Source organism: Carica papaya, chromosome 7 (assembly GCF_054855325.1).
Source record: "Carica papaya isolate Zhongbai chromosome 7, ASM5485532v1, whole genome shotgun sequence".
Taxonomy (NCBI): domain Eukaryota; kingdom Viridiplantae; phylum Streptophyta; class Magnoliopsida; order Brassicales; family Caricaceae; genus Carica; species Carica papaya.
Window position 1 is genome coordinate 11,175,571 of NC_142315.1, and position 17,720 is coordinate 11,193,290.

The 17,720-nt window shown below is 38.3% G+C and overlaps 1 protein-coding gene across 1 annotated transcript; it reads right to left on the bottom strand.

Annotated features, from left to right (window-relative positions):
* Positions 1–10,837: 10,837 nt before the first annotated feature.
* On the bottom strand, positions 10,838–17,423 carry LOC110812011 (uncharacterized). Its single transcript, XM_022038669.2, has 8 exons — positions 17,235–17,423; positions 14,132–15,059; positions 13,606–13,698; positions 13,371–13,472; positions 13,179–13,244; positions 12,355–12,420; positions 12,071–12,139; positions 10,838–11,540 (listed from the first exon to the last, which is right to left on the bottom strand). Exons 2-8 carry the CDS (start codon positions 14,876–14,878, stop codon positions 11,091–11,093), a joined length of 1,593 nt encoding a protein of 530 aa, XP_021894361.1. The 5' UTR covers positions 14,879–15,059; positions 17,235–17,423; the 3' UTR covers positions 10,838–11,090.
* Positions 17,424–17,720: the final 297 nt, after the last annotated feature.

The window sequence follows — 17,720 nt, forward strand, 5'->3', positions numbered from 1 at the left end:
AATAGAAATACTTCTCTGGAAGACTGATAAAATTGTAAACATGTAACATAAAATTGAAAAAAAAAAATTATTTAAAATAACGAAATTGGTAACCTATCATAGTCTTTTGCTTGTAGATAAAAGGATATTATTATTATTATTAGGCAGTCAAATTTTTTTTTCAGAAAGTATATAATTGCAATCAATGATGCACGAGGTCTCTATAAAATGCTTCTGCTATTATTTAAGCTATTCATATTTAAATTCCCAAATAGGTTACTATTTTAGTATTAGATATTTAATTTGATAATAATTCATTTTCTTGATTAACTATGATTGTTATCCTACTTAATGAGAAATTATATTAATTAATCCAGTATTAGATTTCTTCTTTAATAATTGTAAAGGACTAATTATATATATATATATATATTTGTTGTGAGCTTATTAGTATTAGAGTCAATACGCTCATCGGTTATTTTTTAATAAATTATTCTCTTATTTCAGTGTCCTCCCTGTAGATTCTAAGTTTTTTCTTTCAACTTGAATGTTAACCAAGTACCCTATGTAATTGAACAAAATAAAGCAAAAATAGAAAGTGTTTTGAGTTAAACTTATTAAGAGCTTATAAAATGCATATTTATAAGCTCTCTGAGTGTGTATGAGCTGATATAATTTTTCTATAAATAATCTGTTCAAGTGTTTGCCAACATGAGCTTGTAACATGTATTTATTTATTCAAGTATTATGTAAAAGTAAAGATTATAATATTGTAACTGTAACGACTCCGGAAATTAAAAAAAAAATTATATATAAATTTCGAGTGCGGAAGCGAAATAAAAAATTCTTATTAATATCCCTTATACAATAACCGAAACATACTAACAATATAAAAAAATAAGTTAACTAAAAAAAATACTATAAATAAAATACTATAAAGAAAAATATAAAATATTTAGGCATCTATTCGCCGTTTTCCTGCGAAATGGGCTCGAGAACCAAGTCCTTCTGATCTGAAATGGTTAAGTAATGAATGAGCTACACTAGTCTAGTAAAAACGTCACACTATATCACTGTCACAGAAGTAAAGGTTGGTAGAAAAATAAAAACGACCAATGGAACGCAGTTTTTAACAAATTCATTAATCAATAATAAAACTCTTTACTGTCTACTTACTTTGGTGAGATTTATGAAAACGACCCATAGAAACAATAATATCAAATATATCATGAATTCATACATACTTTGTAACAAAGCACATGTCATACTTTTATTTTTCAATCATCAAACAATAATTTTCCTCTTTTATCAGCCTACCAGTATCCATGAGAATCCATAAAGGTCTCTGCTACACGTGAACCATTAACTTAAACAACTTAATTCCAGGGTCATCCTCATACCCCGTCTGGTATGGGTGCCAAAATATTTAAAGTCTCCATACCCCGTCCGGTATGAGACAACGTTCCCGGTAGAGTTCCCTATGGACCCGGTCCGTCCACCATCTCCTAGGATATCTAGTGAGGCTGTCAACTTATCCATTTATCGATTCACATGCCATTTTCCATTCATTTCTTAGTTTTCTATTTCTCACATAAACGTGAACACTTAAACAAGTAACGTGCATTCAACGAGGCAAACATACAGTAAATCCACGAAACCAAGCAGTAGTGAAGTAAACAGTGATTCATGCATTCGAAACCATAGAATAAATAAGCCACATACCATAACGCATTTAAAACTGTAAAAATAAATAAAACAGGAACTGACCAAAAAATATATTAGATTCGGGCTCCATTAGAACCCTTAATTAATTACGTGTATCTATATAATTCATAAAATATAGTTTTATCATTCAATTGAACTTTAATTCCGCGATAGGAAATAGGGTGAGGGATCCTTACTTGATTCCAAATCTAAAACCGGTTTTTCACTGCGCCTACAAGCAATCCCTAGATTCCCTGAATTTTTTTTTCGGGAACTGAAACGCATTTACAGTACCTGCACATGTCCCAAATAACTCAAAATCAGACCCAGGGCCTACTCGGCCAATTTCGTAATTCTGACACGGCGGCTCCACCGTACTCCGGCAAGCGACGGCGATCCGCCTCGAGTTGGCCGTTTCTGGCCGTTTTAGGTCGAATTCGGTCAAACTTGCATTGGTTCATGTGATAAAACACCCCTAGGGCCCTCGGTGGGTCGAAAAAATACTGAAAATCAAAATTTACTGGCGGCAGGGCTCTCCGGTGCGGCGGCTCCTCCGGCTCGAGTCGTGATTTGGTGTTTTGCTCCGGTCAACCTATAGAGGAAGGAACGGTGGTCACTATGGTGTAAAAATTACATCGAACGGGAATCGGGAAGGGCCTCATCGGAGGAAAAAATTGAGAAAACTTGCGGCAGCTTCGGTGGTATTTTCCGGCCAATTGGTCGGTGTTTTGGCTCTAATGTGACCACAGGTGGGTTTAGAATTGAAATCCAAGCCAATGGGAGAATTTTTACCTCGTTTGGCGGCCAGAAGGTGCTCCGGTGCGGCGGCGGGTGGCGGCGGTCGGTTCTCCAGTGGCTGGGCTGTCTTCTCCGGCGAGGGCTCTGGTGGTTAAGGTTAGGGTTTAGGTGTGGATGAGATTATTTATAACCTTCTGCTTTTAATCTGAGCCGTCCATCATGATTTAATCTGGGTCGTCCGATCGCGATTAAATAGGAAATGAATCTGGACCGTTCATCACGATGCAATCTACGCCGTCCGTGCATGATTTAATCTGGGTCGTCCGTACGCGTGTAATCTGGGCCGTCCGTACACGCTTTTGATCTGGGCCGTCCGTGCGCGTGGGAACTGATCTCGGCAATTTGATCGCGCGTATGCGGATCGCCCACGTGGCTCCCTTCCATGTGGCCTCCCGCGTCAGAGTCTCTGCAACGCAGCGTGTCCTGGTTGGCCGGGGCTGCTGACCGGACTGCTAACATGGTGTAATTTTTTTAAATTGCGTTTTGACCCCCGATTTTCAATTTTCTTTTCAAAAATACCCACATAACTCAAATTTTCACCCTTTTTTTCCAAAATTATTTTCAATTAAATTCTAAAAATAATTTTATCTCTTTTTATTATTATTATTATTATTATTATTTCCATTTAATTAAATTAAACTAATTTAAAACTATATATTATTACATAATAAATTATTATATTCATATAAAAAATTATTAAAAAAATTAAAATAAAATAATACTAATAATAATAATAAAAAAAAGGATGTTACAACTCTCCCTCCTTAAAGAAATTTGGTCCCTCAAATTTGCCTCTTACTCTTGATCGAACAAATGGGGGTACTAGGTTCTAAAGTCTGATTCCAACTCCCATGTAGCCTCCATTGGCGTGTGGTTCTGCCACACGACCTTTATAAAGGATATCTCCCGGTTGCGGAGTAATCTGCTCTTTCGGTCCGTAATACTGACTGGTACTTCCTCATAAGATAAGTCTTCCTGGAGTGGAAGCGGTTCATGAGCCAAGACATGAGAGGGGTCCGGGTTGTACTTACGTAGCATGGATACATAGAACATATTGTGGACCTTGGAGAGCTCTAGAGGCAGTGCTAGTCTGTAGGCGGTAGTACCGATTCTGTCTAAGACTTCAAATGGTCCAATAAACCGGGAGTTCAGTTTTTCCCTCCTACCGAACCTACTAATTCCCTTAAAATGGATGACCTTAAGGAACACCCAGTTGCCTTTCTCAAAGGCTAAATCTTTCCTCCGGGTGTCCGTGTAACTCTTCTGCCTGCTCTGAGCCGTCTAAATATTCTTTCTGATTTTAACTATTTTAGATGTGGTCTCTTCTACCAGCTCCGGGCCGAACAATTTTTTATCGCCCACTTCTTCCCAACAAATCGGCGATCTGCATAGGTGCCCATATAACGCCTCATACGAAGCCATGCCAATGCTCACTTGGTAGCTGTTGTTGTAAGCAAATTATATCAAGGGTAGATGGTAGTCCCAATGGCCTCCAGAGTCAAGGACACAAGCTCGGAGCATATTCTCAAATGTACGGATTGTCCTTTCTGATTGTCCATCAGTCTTAGGGTGGAAAGTAGTACTGAGAGAAAACTTTGTCCCCATGGCTTGCTGAAAGCTACTTCAAAATTGAGAAGTGAACTTGGGGTCCCTGTCGAATACCACAGTCATTGGGACTCCATGCAATCTGACTATTTCCCGGATATACATTCTTACCAACTTGTCCAACGGATCAGTCATCCTGATAGCTAAGAAATGGGAAGACTTGGTATGCCGGTCAACAATTACCCAGATGGCGTCATATCTTGAGCGTGCCTTGAAAAACCCTATTATGAAATCCATGGTGATATGTTCTCACTTCCACTCCGGGATCGGTAAAGGCTGAAGTAACCCGTCTGAGCGCTGATGCTCTACCTTGACCTGCTGACATACCAAGCATTTAGATACAAATTCAGCTACGTCACTCTTCATCCCATTCCACCAAAACCGGGGTCGCATGCCTTGGTACATTTTGGTGCTTCCGGGATGCATGGCAAACTTCGAGGTATGGGCCTCTGTCATGATGTCTCTCTTTAGTTCACTGTCGTCTGGGACACCCTGTCCTGGAATCAGAGTAATCTATCGGCAGAAACTCGGAATCCTGAGCTCACTCCCTGCTCTGCATCAATCTTGCGGGCTACTAGGGTGGGGTCGACTGATTCGGCTTCCCTTATCCTCTGGATTAACTCAGGCTGGACGGTCAGATGGCCCAAACATGTGACTCTCTTCAAGTCCTGAAGTCGAACTTGTTGTGTGGCCCCAATTTGCCTGTATTCTGAAACCATCATATGGGCTAAGATACCTGCATTTTTTCTACTGAGAGCATCTGCCACCACATTGCCTTTATCCGAATGGTACAAGATATCACAATCATAGTCTTTAAGGAGTTCCATCCACCTCTGACGCATGTTGAGATCCTTTTGAGTGAATATGTGTTTCAAACCCTTATGATCGGTATAGATCTGAAAGATCTCTCCGTATAAATAATGGTGTCAGGTTTTCAAGGCGTGTATGATTGCGGCAAGTTCTAAGTCATTGGTGGGATAATTCTTCTCATGATTCTTTAACTGTCTGGATCCATAGGCTATGACCTTTCCATGCTGCATTAGAACACAACCCAGGCCTAGATAGGAGACGTCACTATAAACTGTATATCCCCCCGATCCACTCGGTAAAGCCAACACGGGTGTAGTGGTCAGCCGTTTCTTTAATTCTGAAAAACTTCTTTCACATTTCTCATTTCACTCAAACTTGACATTCTTCTTTGTGAGTCGGGTTAGGGGAGCCGCTAGACTGGAAAATCCTTCAACGAACCTGCGGTAATAGCCTGCCATTCCCAGAAAGCTACGAATCTTCTTAACTGATGTCAATTTCTCCCAGCCGAGCACAGCTTCAACCTTTTCGGGATTCACTGATACTCCATTCTTTGATATGATGTGTCTTAGGAAGGCAGTCTGCTCAAGGCAGAATCCACACTTACTCAACTTTGCATACAACTTCTATTTTTGAAGGACCTGCAGAACTTGGGCTAGATGGTGAGTATGTTCTTCTCTACTTTTTGAGTAGACCAAGATGTCATCGATGAACACGATAATAAATTGATCTAGAAATTCTCTGAAGACCTTGTTCATCAGATCCATAACAATGGCCGGAGCGTTGGTTAGCCCAAATGGCATGACCAGGAACTCATAGTGTCCGTACCTGGTTCGAAAGGCCGTCTTGGGGATGTCTTCTGTTCTTATTTTCACCTGATGGTATCCTCATCGCAGGTCTATTTTGGAGAAGACCTGCGCACCCTGCAGCTGATCGAATAGGTCATCAATTCTGGAAAAGGGATATTTGTTCTTGATTGTGACCTTGTTTAATCCTCTGTAATCAATACACAGTCTCAACGTTCCATCTCCCTTCCTAGCAAAAGTGACTCCGCCACCCCAAGGGGACACACTGTGTCTAATAAAACCATTGTCTTGTAATTTAGTGATCTGTTTTCTTAGCTCTTCCATCTCAACGCGGCTCATGCGGTAAGGAGCAATCGAAATGGGCTGGGTGCCTGGTTGTAGGTCTATAGTGAACTCGACTTCTCTGTCCACTGGCAGTCAGGGTAGTTCGTCCGAAAATACATCTGAAAAGTCTCGAACTACCGGAATCTCTTGAATACAATTCTCTTTCTTGGGCTTGCCTAGTTAGAGAAAATAGTAAGGTTAAGGTACTTGACAATTAAGAAAATTTTCCATCAAGGAAGAAGTACTAAATAATTTTATTAATTTATAAATGGCTCCTCGTTAGGAGGATTAAATACAACCTTCTTGCTAAAGCAATCTATGGTGCCGTGATACGCCGCTAGCCAATCCATCCCTAAAATTACATCAAAATCCCCCGTGTCTAACCCTATTAGGTCTACACTCAGTTTCCTATTTGTTATCTCCACGGCATAAGCCCTGTAGACAACTTCTCCCAATAGTGTTTTACCCCCAGCAGTAGACACAAATAATATTGAATCAAGTTTATCAGGTAATACATTAAATTTGGATGCAAAAACATGTGAAACAAATGAATGCAATGCACCAGTGTCAAATAAAACATGAGCAATATGGTTACAGATAGTGTACATACCTTGTACCACGTCCAGGTCGGCATCGGTATCCTGCTGTGTTAGGTTGTAAACCCTACCCTGAATAGGAGGTCTTCCTTGATTCTGGTTCCTCGAGCACTCTCTCGCATAGTGTTGGACACTACCACATATGCGACAGGTGTTGTTGAGGCGGTAGCATGGTCGGTCCACATGATCCCTGCCGCAGTGCTGACAGATCTTACCACGTGCTGCCCCTGGAGCCTGAGGGAGAGCCTGGATCACCGGTCTGGGCCTCTTATTCTGTTGGACAGGCGCAGTAGGTGATGGTCTACGGGGTGGAGCTGAGGGTCTGTGATTCCCTGCTGACTGAGGAAGGGTGTGGAGGCTCATCTCCACAATCTGTGCCTTTGCTAGAACAGCTGAGTATGTCTCAAGCTCCAGTACAAATAAGTGTTGCTTGATCTTTGGGTGGAGGCCCCACTAGAATCTCCTAGCCTTCCTACCCTCATCCATCAACGTCTCAGAAGAGTATCGGCCCAGCTCTAGGAACTTACGAGCATATTTCGACACTGTCATGTTTCCCTGGACCAACTGGACAAACTTCATCTCCTTTAGATGTCGGATGTGCTCGGGGAGGTACTTCGCATGAAAGGCTACTAAGAATTGCTCCCAAGTGACTAGAGTAGGCAGGGTGGTCTGCTTGAGTTCTCACCAACGATCTGCTTCTCCCACCAGCATGTAAGAAGCAAGGGTGATCCTCTGCTCAAGAACCACTCCTAAGGTTTTGAAAGCCTTCTCTGTCTCCGCCAACCAGTACTGGGCATCTTCAAAAGAGGATTCCCTTACAAAAGTGAAAGGGTTCAGTCTCCTGTACCTCTCTACGTAACCCGGGTCAATAAAGGAAGGAGTTGGGTCATGCGGAAGAGCTAGGCCGGGCTGAAGATAGACTGGGGGGCCTTGTGGTGGTACTTGCTGATATGGCGGGGGCACTGGATTATACTGTGGTGGTGCCGAGCAGTACTGTGGCTGAGGCATCGGGTTATACTGCGGTAGTGGTGCCAAGTGATACTGTGGAGGAGCATGCTCGTACTGGGGTGGCTCGGGATCCTCTCGCTGCAACGGTGGCTCAACCTGTGGTAGTGGAGGAGGGTCAGGTAGCTCCCTTCTCTCCTCTCGACCTTGCTGGGTAGCAATGAGTCTTTCCAGCATCTCAAATATTCTATCCACATCTTCCTGAAGCGAACCATCACGGGCTGCTCGGTTTAATAGGGGTCTTTCTCTCCTAATCTCTCTGCACCTGCATTTCACAAGGAATGGTTGAGTAATGATTCATTGGTTTGGTATTTCTCTACGTATTATTGTGTAAGGGACGAGTCCAAGGAACGCGGCTCTAATATCAACTGTAACGACCCCGAAAATTAAAAAGGAAATGTATATATAAATTTCGAGTGTGGAAGCGAAATAAAAAGTTCTAATTAATATCCCTTACACAATAACCAAAACGTACTAACAATATGAAAGAATAAATTAACTAAAGGAAATACTATAAATAAAATACTATAAGGAAAACTATAAAATATTTAGGCATCTACTCACCGTCTTCCTGCGGAATGGGCTCGGGAACCAAGTCCTCCTGATCTGAAATGGTTAAGTAAGGAATGAACTACACTAGCCCAGTAAACACGTCACACTATATCACTGTCACAAAAGTAAAGGTTGGTAGAAAAACAAAAATGACCAATGGAGCACAATTTTTAACAAATTCATTAATCAATAATAAAACATTTTGCTGTCCACTTACCTCGGTGAGATTTATGAAAACGACCCATAGAAACAATAACATCAAAGATATCATGAATTCATACATACCCTGTAACATATCACATGTCATACTTTTATTTTTCAATCATCAAACAACAATTTTTCTCTTTTATCAGCCTACCAGTATCTATGGGAATCCAAAGGGGTCCCTGCTACACGTGAACTATTAACTTAAACAACTTAATTTCAGGGCCGTCCCCATACCCCATCCGATATGGGCACCAAAACATTTAAAGTCTCCATACCCTATCCGGTATGAGACAATGTTCCCGGTAGGGTTCCTTATGGACCCGGTCCGTCCACCATCTCCCAAGATAGTGAGGCTGTCAACTTATCTATTTATTAATTCACATACTCTTTTCCATTCATTTCTTAGTTTTTTACTTCTCACATAAACGTGAACACTTAAACAAGTAACGTGCATTCAACGAGACAAGCATACATTAAATCTACGAAACCAAGCAGCAGTGAAATAAACAGTGATTCATGCATCTGAAACCATAGAATAAATAAGCCACATAACGTAACGCATTTAAAACTGTAAAATAAATAAAACATGAACTGACCGAAAAATATATTAGATTCGAGCTCCATCAGCAACCTTAATTAATTATGTGTATCTATATAATTCATAAAATACAGTTTTATCATTCAATTGAACTTTAATTCTGCGATAGAAAATAGGGTGAGGGATCCTTACTTGATTCGAAGTCTAAAATCAGTTTTTCACTGCGCCTACGGGCAGTCCCTAGATTCCCTTAATTTTTTTTCTGGGAACTGAAACACACTTACGGTACCTGTACATGCCCCCAAATAACTCAAAATCAGACCCAATACCTACTCGGCCAATTTTAAAATTTCGGCACGGCGGTTCTGTCGTGCTTCGGTGACTGTGATCAGCCTCGGATTGACCGTTTTCAGCCTTTTTGGTCAAATTCGGCCAAACTTACATTGGTTCCTGTGATAAAACACCCCTAGGGCCCTCGGTGGGCCGAAAAAATACCAAAAATCGAAACTTACCGGCGGCGGGGCTCTCCGGTACGGCGGCTCCTCCGGCTCGAGTAGCGATTTGGTGTTTTGCTTCGGTCAACCTGTAGAGGAAGGAACGGTGGTCACAATGGTGTAAAAATTACATCGAACGGGAATCGGAAAAGGCCTCATTGGAAGCAAAAACTTAAAAAACCCGTGGCGGCACCGCTGAGCTTCAGCAGTGTTTTTCGGCCAATTGGCCGGTGTTTTGGCTCCGATTTGGCCACAGGTGAATTTAGAATCAAAATTCGAGCCAAGGGGAGAATTTTTACCTCGTTTGACGGCCGGAAGGTGCTCTGGTGCGGTGGCGGGTGGCGGCGGTCAGTTCTCCGGTGGCTGGGTTGTCTTCTCCGACGAGGGCTCTGGCGGCTAGGGTTAGGGTTTAGGTGTTGATGAAATTATTTATAACCTTCCGCTTTTAATCTAAGTGTCCATCGCGATTTAATCTGAACCGTCCGATCGCAATTAAATAGAAAATAAATCTGGGTCGTTCATCGCGATGCAATCTGGGCCGTCCGTACGCGATTCAATCTGGGTCGTCCGTACGCATGCAATTTGGGCCATCCGTACGCACTTTTGATCTGGGCCGTCCATGCGCGGGGGAACGGATCTCGACCGTTCGATCGCGCGCAAGTGGATCGCCCACGTGGCTCCCTTCCGCGTGGCCTCCTGCGTCAGCATCTGCCACACGGCATGTCTTGGTTGGCCAGGGCTGCTGACGTGGCGTAATTTTTTTAAATTGCATTTTGACCCCCAATTTTTAATTTTCTTTTTAAAAATATTCTCATAACTCAAATTTTTACCCATTTTTCTTAAAATTATTTTCAATTAAATCTAAAAAATAATTTTATCTTTTTTTATTATTATTATTATTTTTATTTCCATTTAATTAAATTAAACTAATTTAAAACTATATATTATTACATAATAAATTATTATATTCATATAAAAAAAATTTAAAAAAAATTAAAATAAAATAATACTAATAATAATAATAAAAAAAATTAAGGTGTTACAGTAACTTTTATTAAAATGACAAAAGAAAGATCATTTTATTATTTTCTATATGTAGAGATGCAAAAAAAAAAATTTTGCTTGAAAATCATAGTCATAATTTATACTACTAAAATATAAACTGAATATAAATAAAATTTTATTTTTGATCGTGTTTTATTTTATATTCATACTTAATTGTAAAATATGAAGGAATATTAGAACTTCTAAATTGTTAAAAGATATTTAGATTGATTTTACGAACGATAGTGGTTTTTAAAAGACTTACCAAATTTGAATTTATATTCAAATGTTATTTTAAAAATCCCTTAGTGTTTAAATCTTTTGAATAATTTATATTGTCGTTTCGTTTTTACTCCGTTAAATGTCTTTAAGTCAAGCTTCACAAAAGGATCATCCCAAGCTTATACCTCTACATATACCAATTTCATGTATGGACATTAGGCAAGCCACATTGCACGCCCCGTCTATATGACTGACTTTTCAAACCACAAACTTAATTCTCATATCTTCTCTTAGAATACAAACATTTAGGAAAAAACATAAAGAGGAAAGGAAAAGATAACTCTAATTTCATATAATCCTAAACCCTAGACTAATAATACTCTTAGTTGAAAATTTGAGACACCTCTCACTAGATGATCTTCAGAGTTTCATTTTCAGCTGTGCAGTTACTCAAATCTTCTTGCTTAACAGTCTGATTGCAACAACTACTCAGGAGGCCTTCTTTGTTGAGTTTTCCAGTCAAAGTAGTGCTATTAGATGACATCTGATGAGGGCCAAGGCCAGATAAACTGCTGTTGCTACTATTGTTGCTGTTGTTCTGATGAAGACAACCTGCCAGACCAAGTCTTTCCCTCTCATCAGCAGCAGTCCCCACAGGTGACGCTTTCTCACTGGATATGGCGGCAGCAAGAGCAATGGGCATAAGGCAGAGACCTTTGCTTTGAAGATACTGCATGGCCATGGTCACATTGGATTCCATCAACTTTATTACTTCATGTTCGAAAGCAATTTGATCAGCAGACGGTAAGAAGTCAACTCCTTGACCAGCTGACGTCGAGAATGACAAACCATTAGAGCCCTAACATAACAAAATTCAGCATTCAAAATCACCATCAGTGACAACTGCCATACCCTTTTTCACTTAATTTAACTGTTTCACGGTCTTATCTTAATCAGGAATAACGGGAACCTGGTTTTTTTTTTCTGAACAAAGAGAAAGCTCAAGATTTAACAATGCGAACCAATAGAAACTAGTAAAGGACATAGCATGCATGACAAGGAAATAGGAAGTATCCTCTTTTTATATGTTATTGAGCTTAAGAATTTAAAGAATAAAAGAAAACCAAATAGAAAGAATACTGCACTAATGCTTGTCTCCTTCACACTAGAAGTTCCAGCAAAGTAGACCTTGTCAAGAAAAGTGTCAAGTTATAATCGTGAATCTCTAGCCAGCAGTATTTGGTAGCAAGTGCCTTCTTCCTTAATATATATTTATGTCAACATTTCTATTACTGCACCCAAAGGTGCAGAAACACCAAATTCACATCATCTCATTCCATTATAGATGCAAAGTTCCGATTAATTTTTTAAGAAAAAAAGATGTAACACCTCAGCTTGACCATCTGTGATTAGAGGAACAACTGCTCCTGCTGCCCCCAGTCTGCTCATGCTTAGTACCTGCATATCATTATGAAGAAGTAAAAGTCTCAAAAGTTGCAGAAAATAACACTCTGACATATTGGAATTCTCTTTCTTGCGGGAATGTCTAAGAATCTGTTGAATGGAAAGCAAGACAATCTACAACTGAATCCAAGAAACCAAATTTAAGACAAACCCAATTCTGAAGCAATCCATCGAGTAAAACTGTTGAAGAATTTATTCTTTAATCATACCTTGACCTGAAGCTGAAGAAATTTGACATACTCAATTATCTCATCAAGCATGGAAGCCTTGTCAGTCTGCAAGGACAACAATAAATATCTATTAACTTACATTTCCCGTGTGTTTAAAAACAAGAAAGATTAACAAAGGTAAAGACTTGACCAGTACCCTCATTTCGACTACAATAACAAAAAGATTATAAAAAGTTAAAAATGTTCTGTAAAATAAAATAATGCTACTACTGAAAACAAGTACTCAATAGTCATGATTGACAAAATAAAAATCTAATTTAGCAATACCATGCAATCAAAAACTGGTACCTTTTCTTGACTAAGGGATTGAACTTTGTCTTAATCAAAAACTAGCAAAAAGTAATAGTAAATTCCCTAGAAAGAAAATGGGATGCTTGAGAGAGAGAGAGATAGATAGAGAGAGAGCACATAGAACAGATCTTGACCAGAGAGGAAGCTAGATTCCAGCTATATTCAGGCTCAGTCAATTTTCTTTTTAATCATGTCCGGTTGAGTGATATACCAGGTAAGCAATTGTACTTTCTTCAGGAGTTTCATGCACATTACAATTTTCATGTTCTCACTTTTTCTTTTATAGAAGGTTTTTACATTCTCACTTTAGCTCAAGTTTATAACATATCCGTGGCTAATTTGATTCAGAAAGTGAGATATAACTGTATTCTTTTCTTCCTGACAGGACTGCACAATTAAAACTATGCCTACGGCTCGAAAACTTTTTCTAAGATATGGTTTCCTCCATGAATATGCAACTGGACAAATTACTATTAAATGACAATACCAGACAACCAAAAAGGAAGGAACACCTTATTGGAATTAGGAACAAGTTCCTGCAAATTCTTCATTCTTTCAGCAATCTTTTCTCTGCGGAGCTGCAATTAAGTTTTTGTCCACGAGTAAACAAATTAAAATTCGATGAGATACAAAGATTTGAATCATGGAAATCCTAAGCTTATTGGTTGAAGGAGTAAAAGGTTGTTCTTGACATTACAACTTACTCTTTCAGCAATACTGTGTGGATCAGTTGCCTGGCCTCTACGTGCCCTTACACGAGGCTTTCCAGTTCCATGACAGCCACCAGAATGAGTATTTGATGAATTCTGTAGTTAGAAACTTAAATTTAGCTTATATAGTCCTTGGTGAAATTGCTTTCACTAATAGTCAGAAAAATGAAAGCTCAAACATCAATGAAAATCAGGGATATTGAACAATTCATAAAACTCTAATAAGCACCTCTAGCAGTGATGGTAAACCAACTGTTGTCATTGTTATCTGGGGCTCAGATGCAGAAGAGGGCAAAGAATTTTTCTGCAAATCCTGTTTCCCCTGATATAACAGACATGAATTAGAAATTCTAATTTGACTCTTAGCCTCCTGATAAAAATAAACAGGCTTTTCTTCAAAATAAGTTGTGGCAAGTAAGCCAGTGACTCATGAGTGACAAATTAATAGGACGGCCACAGAGCCAGATGCTTAATAACTCAGTCAACAACTGCGAAATTCAGATATATAAATATAATAGTGACAAATTAATAGGACGGCCACAGAGCCAGATGCTTAATAACTCAGTCAACAACTGCGAAATTCAGATATATAAATATATATATGTTTTATATAATTTATTCACACTTTATTTTAGAACAAATAATTTGAGGCCATGTTTGGCTAATGAACTTGATTTGTGAAATTCAGTTGAAAGTCAATGGAGCTCCTAAGAGACTATAAGCAGAATCATTCAAATAACTCATTGAATAAATACCTGCACAGCGACTGATACAGACAAGTTGTCATGTTGCAAAATTTTATTCATCTCAACATATTTGTGTCCATCGCTATCAGCATTTTCTCCTTGAAAAGCAAAGCCCTGCTTTCTTTCCTGTCCCATCACATGAGACAGTGAATAAACATCATCAAATGATGGAGGCAACAACTGCGAGATTGGAGACAGGGTAGATAAATCTTGAAGGGATCTTAGATCATCTGATAGTTCAGTTCCATTGCAGCCAACATATCCCATTTTAGTAAATGAAAGACATGTTATATCATCTATTGATGTAATGTGCTTTGGAGGAAGTAGATTAACTGAATCTGGGGTGAAAACAGCTTCAGTATAAGAGACTGAGCTAGGAATAGCAGGAGAGCATTCCACTCTATTTCCAAAATTCACCCTTCCATTCAGCACTCCACTCGAAGAATTGCGATTGCAGTTTTCTCCATTTTGTTGTAATTGATCCCCTCTAGAAAGTAGACAATTCTCCCCAGCATAATCTGATTCTCCACCAAGAACTATTGATGAAGTATCCTTAGCAGTTAAGCATTCTACATTGGGGCTTGAAATGATCATTCTTACAGGTGAGCTTTTCTCATCATTTTCAAATACTTCCAATGAACTTGAAAGAAGAACATCTGGTTTATTAGGTTCAACACAGTCCCAGGACAATCTTTCGGCTGTTTTCATGTCTGACCACGATGAGGAAGAGAAATAGTGATCAAGATACTCATCCATAGGCAGCAATTAGATAAAATCAGCTCTTCAATAGCAAGATCTCCCCGAAGTCTTATTGTTCTCGTCTTTGATATCACGTACAAATGTAAAGATAATGCATGCATATCAATTCCATGCCTTCATTTCCTGTATATGCAGTTTGTCGAAGATGCAGCATTACCATTAAAGCCTAGATGAAGACCTGAATAGATATAAATATTCATAAATAAAACATTAATCAGCAAACTCTTCCATTTACTGATAGAGAGTAACACCATTACAGAAGAAAAAAGCAATCATAAGAATCACTATGTAGAGAGGTGTATTGAGAAAGCAATTCCTACACTTCTAATGAACAAAAGAAGACCATCCCTCTTGAGCCATGCAGAGCACAATCGAGTAGGCTTAAATGAAAATTGCAATTGAATTAGGTTAAACATTATGCCAAGAAAAACTAGTACAGGTGCAAGTTTGGGACCTTTGGCCCAAAAACTTTGGAATTGAATTTGGCAAATCAGTTTGGTAGTTCAGTAATTCTAAGCAATTTCTTCTCTATAAAATCTTGGTACATTTGTTTGGAAATCAATTTTGATAAATAGAATTTCAGTTTACCAAATACCTAAAATGTGTATTTGTAGTTTCATCAATTAATACAGTAAAATAATAAAGTTCTTCCTAGTATGATGATAGGAGATATTGGAACTAATTATGAATGGATCATAGATCACATGGATTATGCATTTAGTATGGTGCGCCTTATGTTGCTTTTTCTTTTAGTGTTTAAACCCGTAGATTCATCTTTGGTACAGTGAACATTTTCTTATATATTATTTAAGTAGGACGAGTTCAAAGTAACTAAGTAAACTTTTATGGATACTTACAGAATATGATCTTGATAGTTATTTTTAATAAAAGTAAGAATTTTGGTAATTCAGAAATGTCAAAAACTGAACTGATTAAAATCGCTCCAAGATATGGTTCTATACTAATTTGCGTATCTGTAGAGGTATTAAATGGTAGTCAATAAATCATTTCAACTTGCAAGTAACCTGAACTACCAAAGCTTTTATTGGGGGCAACAGAAAATAGTGAATAAAGATTTACAATGTTACAGGGAAGGCATATAAGATAGGCAAAACCACCTCCAGTTTACAAAAAAAAAAAGTGCATGTAAGCCAATTACAGTGACAAAATTCAGCAAGCCCATCAAGCATAACAGTAATTATTCCACTCACAATGTAAAGGAGATAACAATATCATCTTTCCTCATAACTAATTTACTTGATTTGCACACCACGTTTCATAATAAGGCAGTAGAATTACAGATCATAAATTAGTGAATGCAACTCTCACACTTTATTGAAGTATAAATAATTTGAGGCCATGTTTGGCTAATGAACTTGATTTGTGAAATTCAGCTGAAAGTCAACACCAATTTTTTAACTATAAGAAAATGCAAATCTTTCCAAATTGATAGAAATTGACCTCTCACACAATTCCTAATAGAATTGAGAAAATACTTTTTTAATAAGTGTGGATTTCGTAAATGAAATTCATTTATTTCAAACAGCTAAGTGTTTCGATTAATTACTGGGAACAGAGCATAATATAAAAGCTAATTTTACTTTTAAAAAGATGGGATTGTTGCTGATGTTTCTGCATTAAGTAGGATTAGTGCCAGACCATAAGAACCTAAAAGTCAAAAAACAGAAAACGGAAGTAAAAGAGACATTTATGATAACTGGTTCAAATACAAGGAGGCGAAATCTTATGATGGAACCACAAGAACAAGTGGAAAGTTTTCAATCAAGCAGTTGAGAAGATATAAAGTGAGGAAAATCCCAGTGGAAACAGAAACTCCACTAAAATATCGAGTTTCATCATCAATAAGCCTGCATTATTAGAAGAGGTTATAGAAAATACGAAAGAAGAATCAGGAAAATTCAACTGTAGAAATCCATCTCCGCAGAAAGAGTGAAAATATAAGGCATCATCTTTTCTTGTTATCTCAAAACCAAATTGCAGAGGAAAATCTAGGCCGATCAGTAGAGAAGAGTCTCAAAAGCTCTTAAACCTCTAATCGATCACAATCCCAATAAACAATTCAAACAAAGCATATACATAAAAGAATCAGTTCAGCTTCATATACAATATCAGCTAAATTTCATTCATGTTCGCCATTCTATTTCATGTAACCCAGTTCATGCAAACGGTTTCAAGCATTCCTATTAAAGATCTCTCATTATAACCCCATAATTTAGATACACAAAATCATTTACCACTAAAACAACATAGAAACTAATCTGCATGCTCCAAACAAAAATTTTAGTTATAAAAATAACATTTGCAAATGATAAAAGGAGAAGCATAGACTTACTGGCAGAGCAGAGAGTGTTTAGTGCTGATCATGAATGAGTAGGTAAAAGCTTTCCTTTTCCTCCGCTATTTATATATATATATATACGCGCATTATGTAATATATGTATATATATATATATATATCTGCTCTTTTCACTTCTCAGCATCCAAAAAGAACAGTGAAGCTGTACAAGGAAAAAGTAGTGTAGCTTTTGACGAGAAACCGCGACTCTAGAAAAAGGCCAAAGAAAATAAACGTTATTTTAATTTTTGTAATTTCTGAAAAATCATTTGAAAACGTGGCAGTCGGTGAGAAGTCCACGTCATCGGGAATCTGTTCTTCATCCGTTCTGTTTCTCATTCGTTTGTATTTTGTTAAACGTTAAAAAATATTTTGAAAATAGACGTCACGTATCTGATACTGCGAGCTGCGAATTTACGTGAATGACCTCGAATTCACAGAGCGTTATTCGAAAATTTGCCCGCACTCCGTTGGCAATTTGGT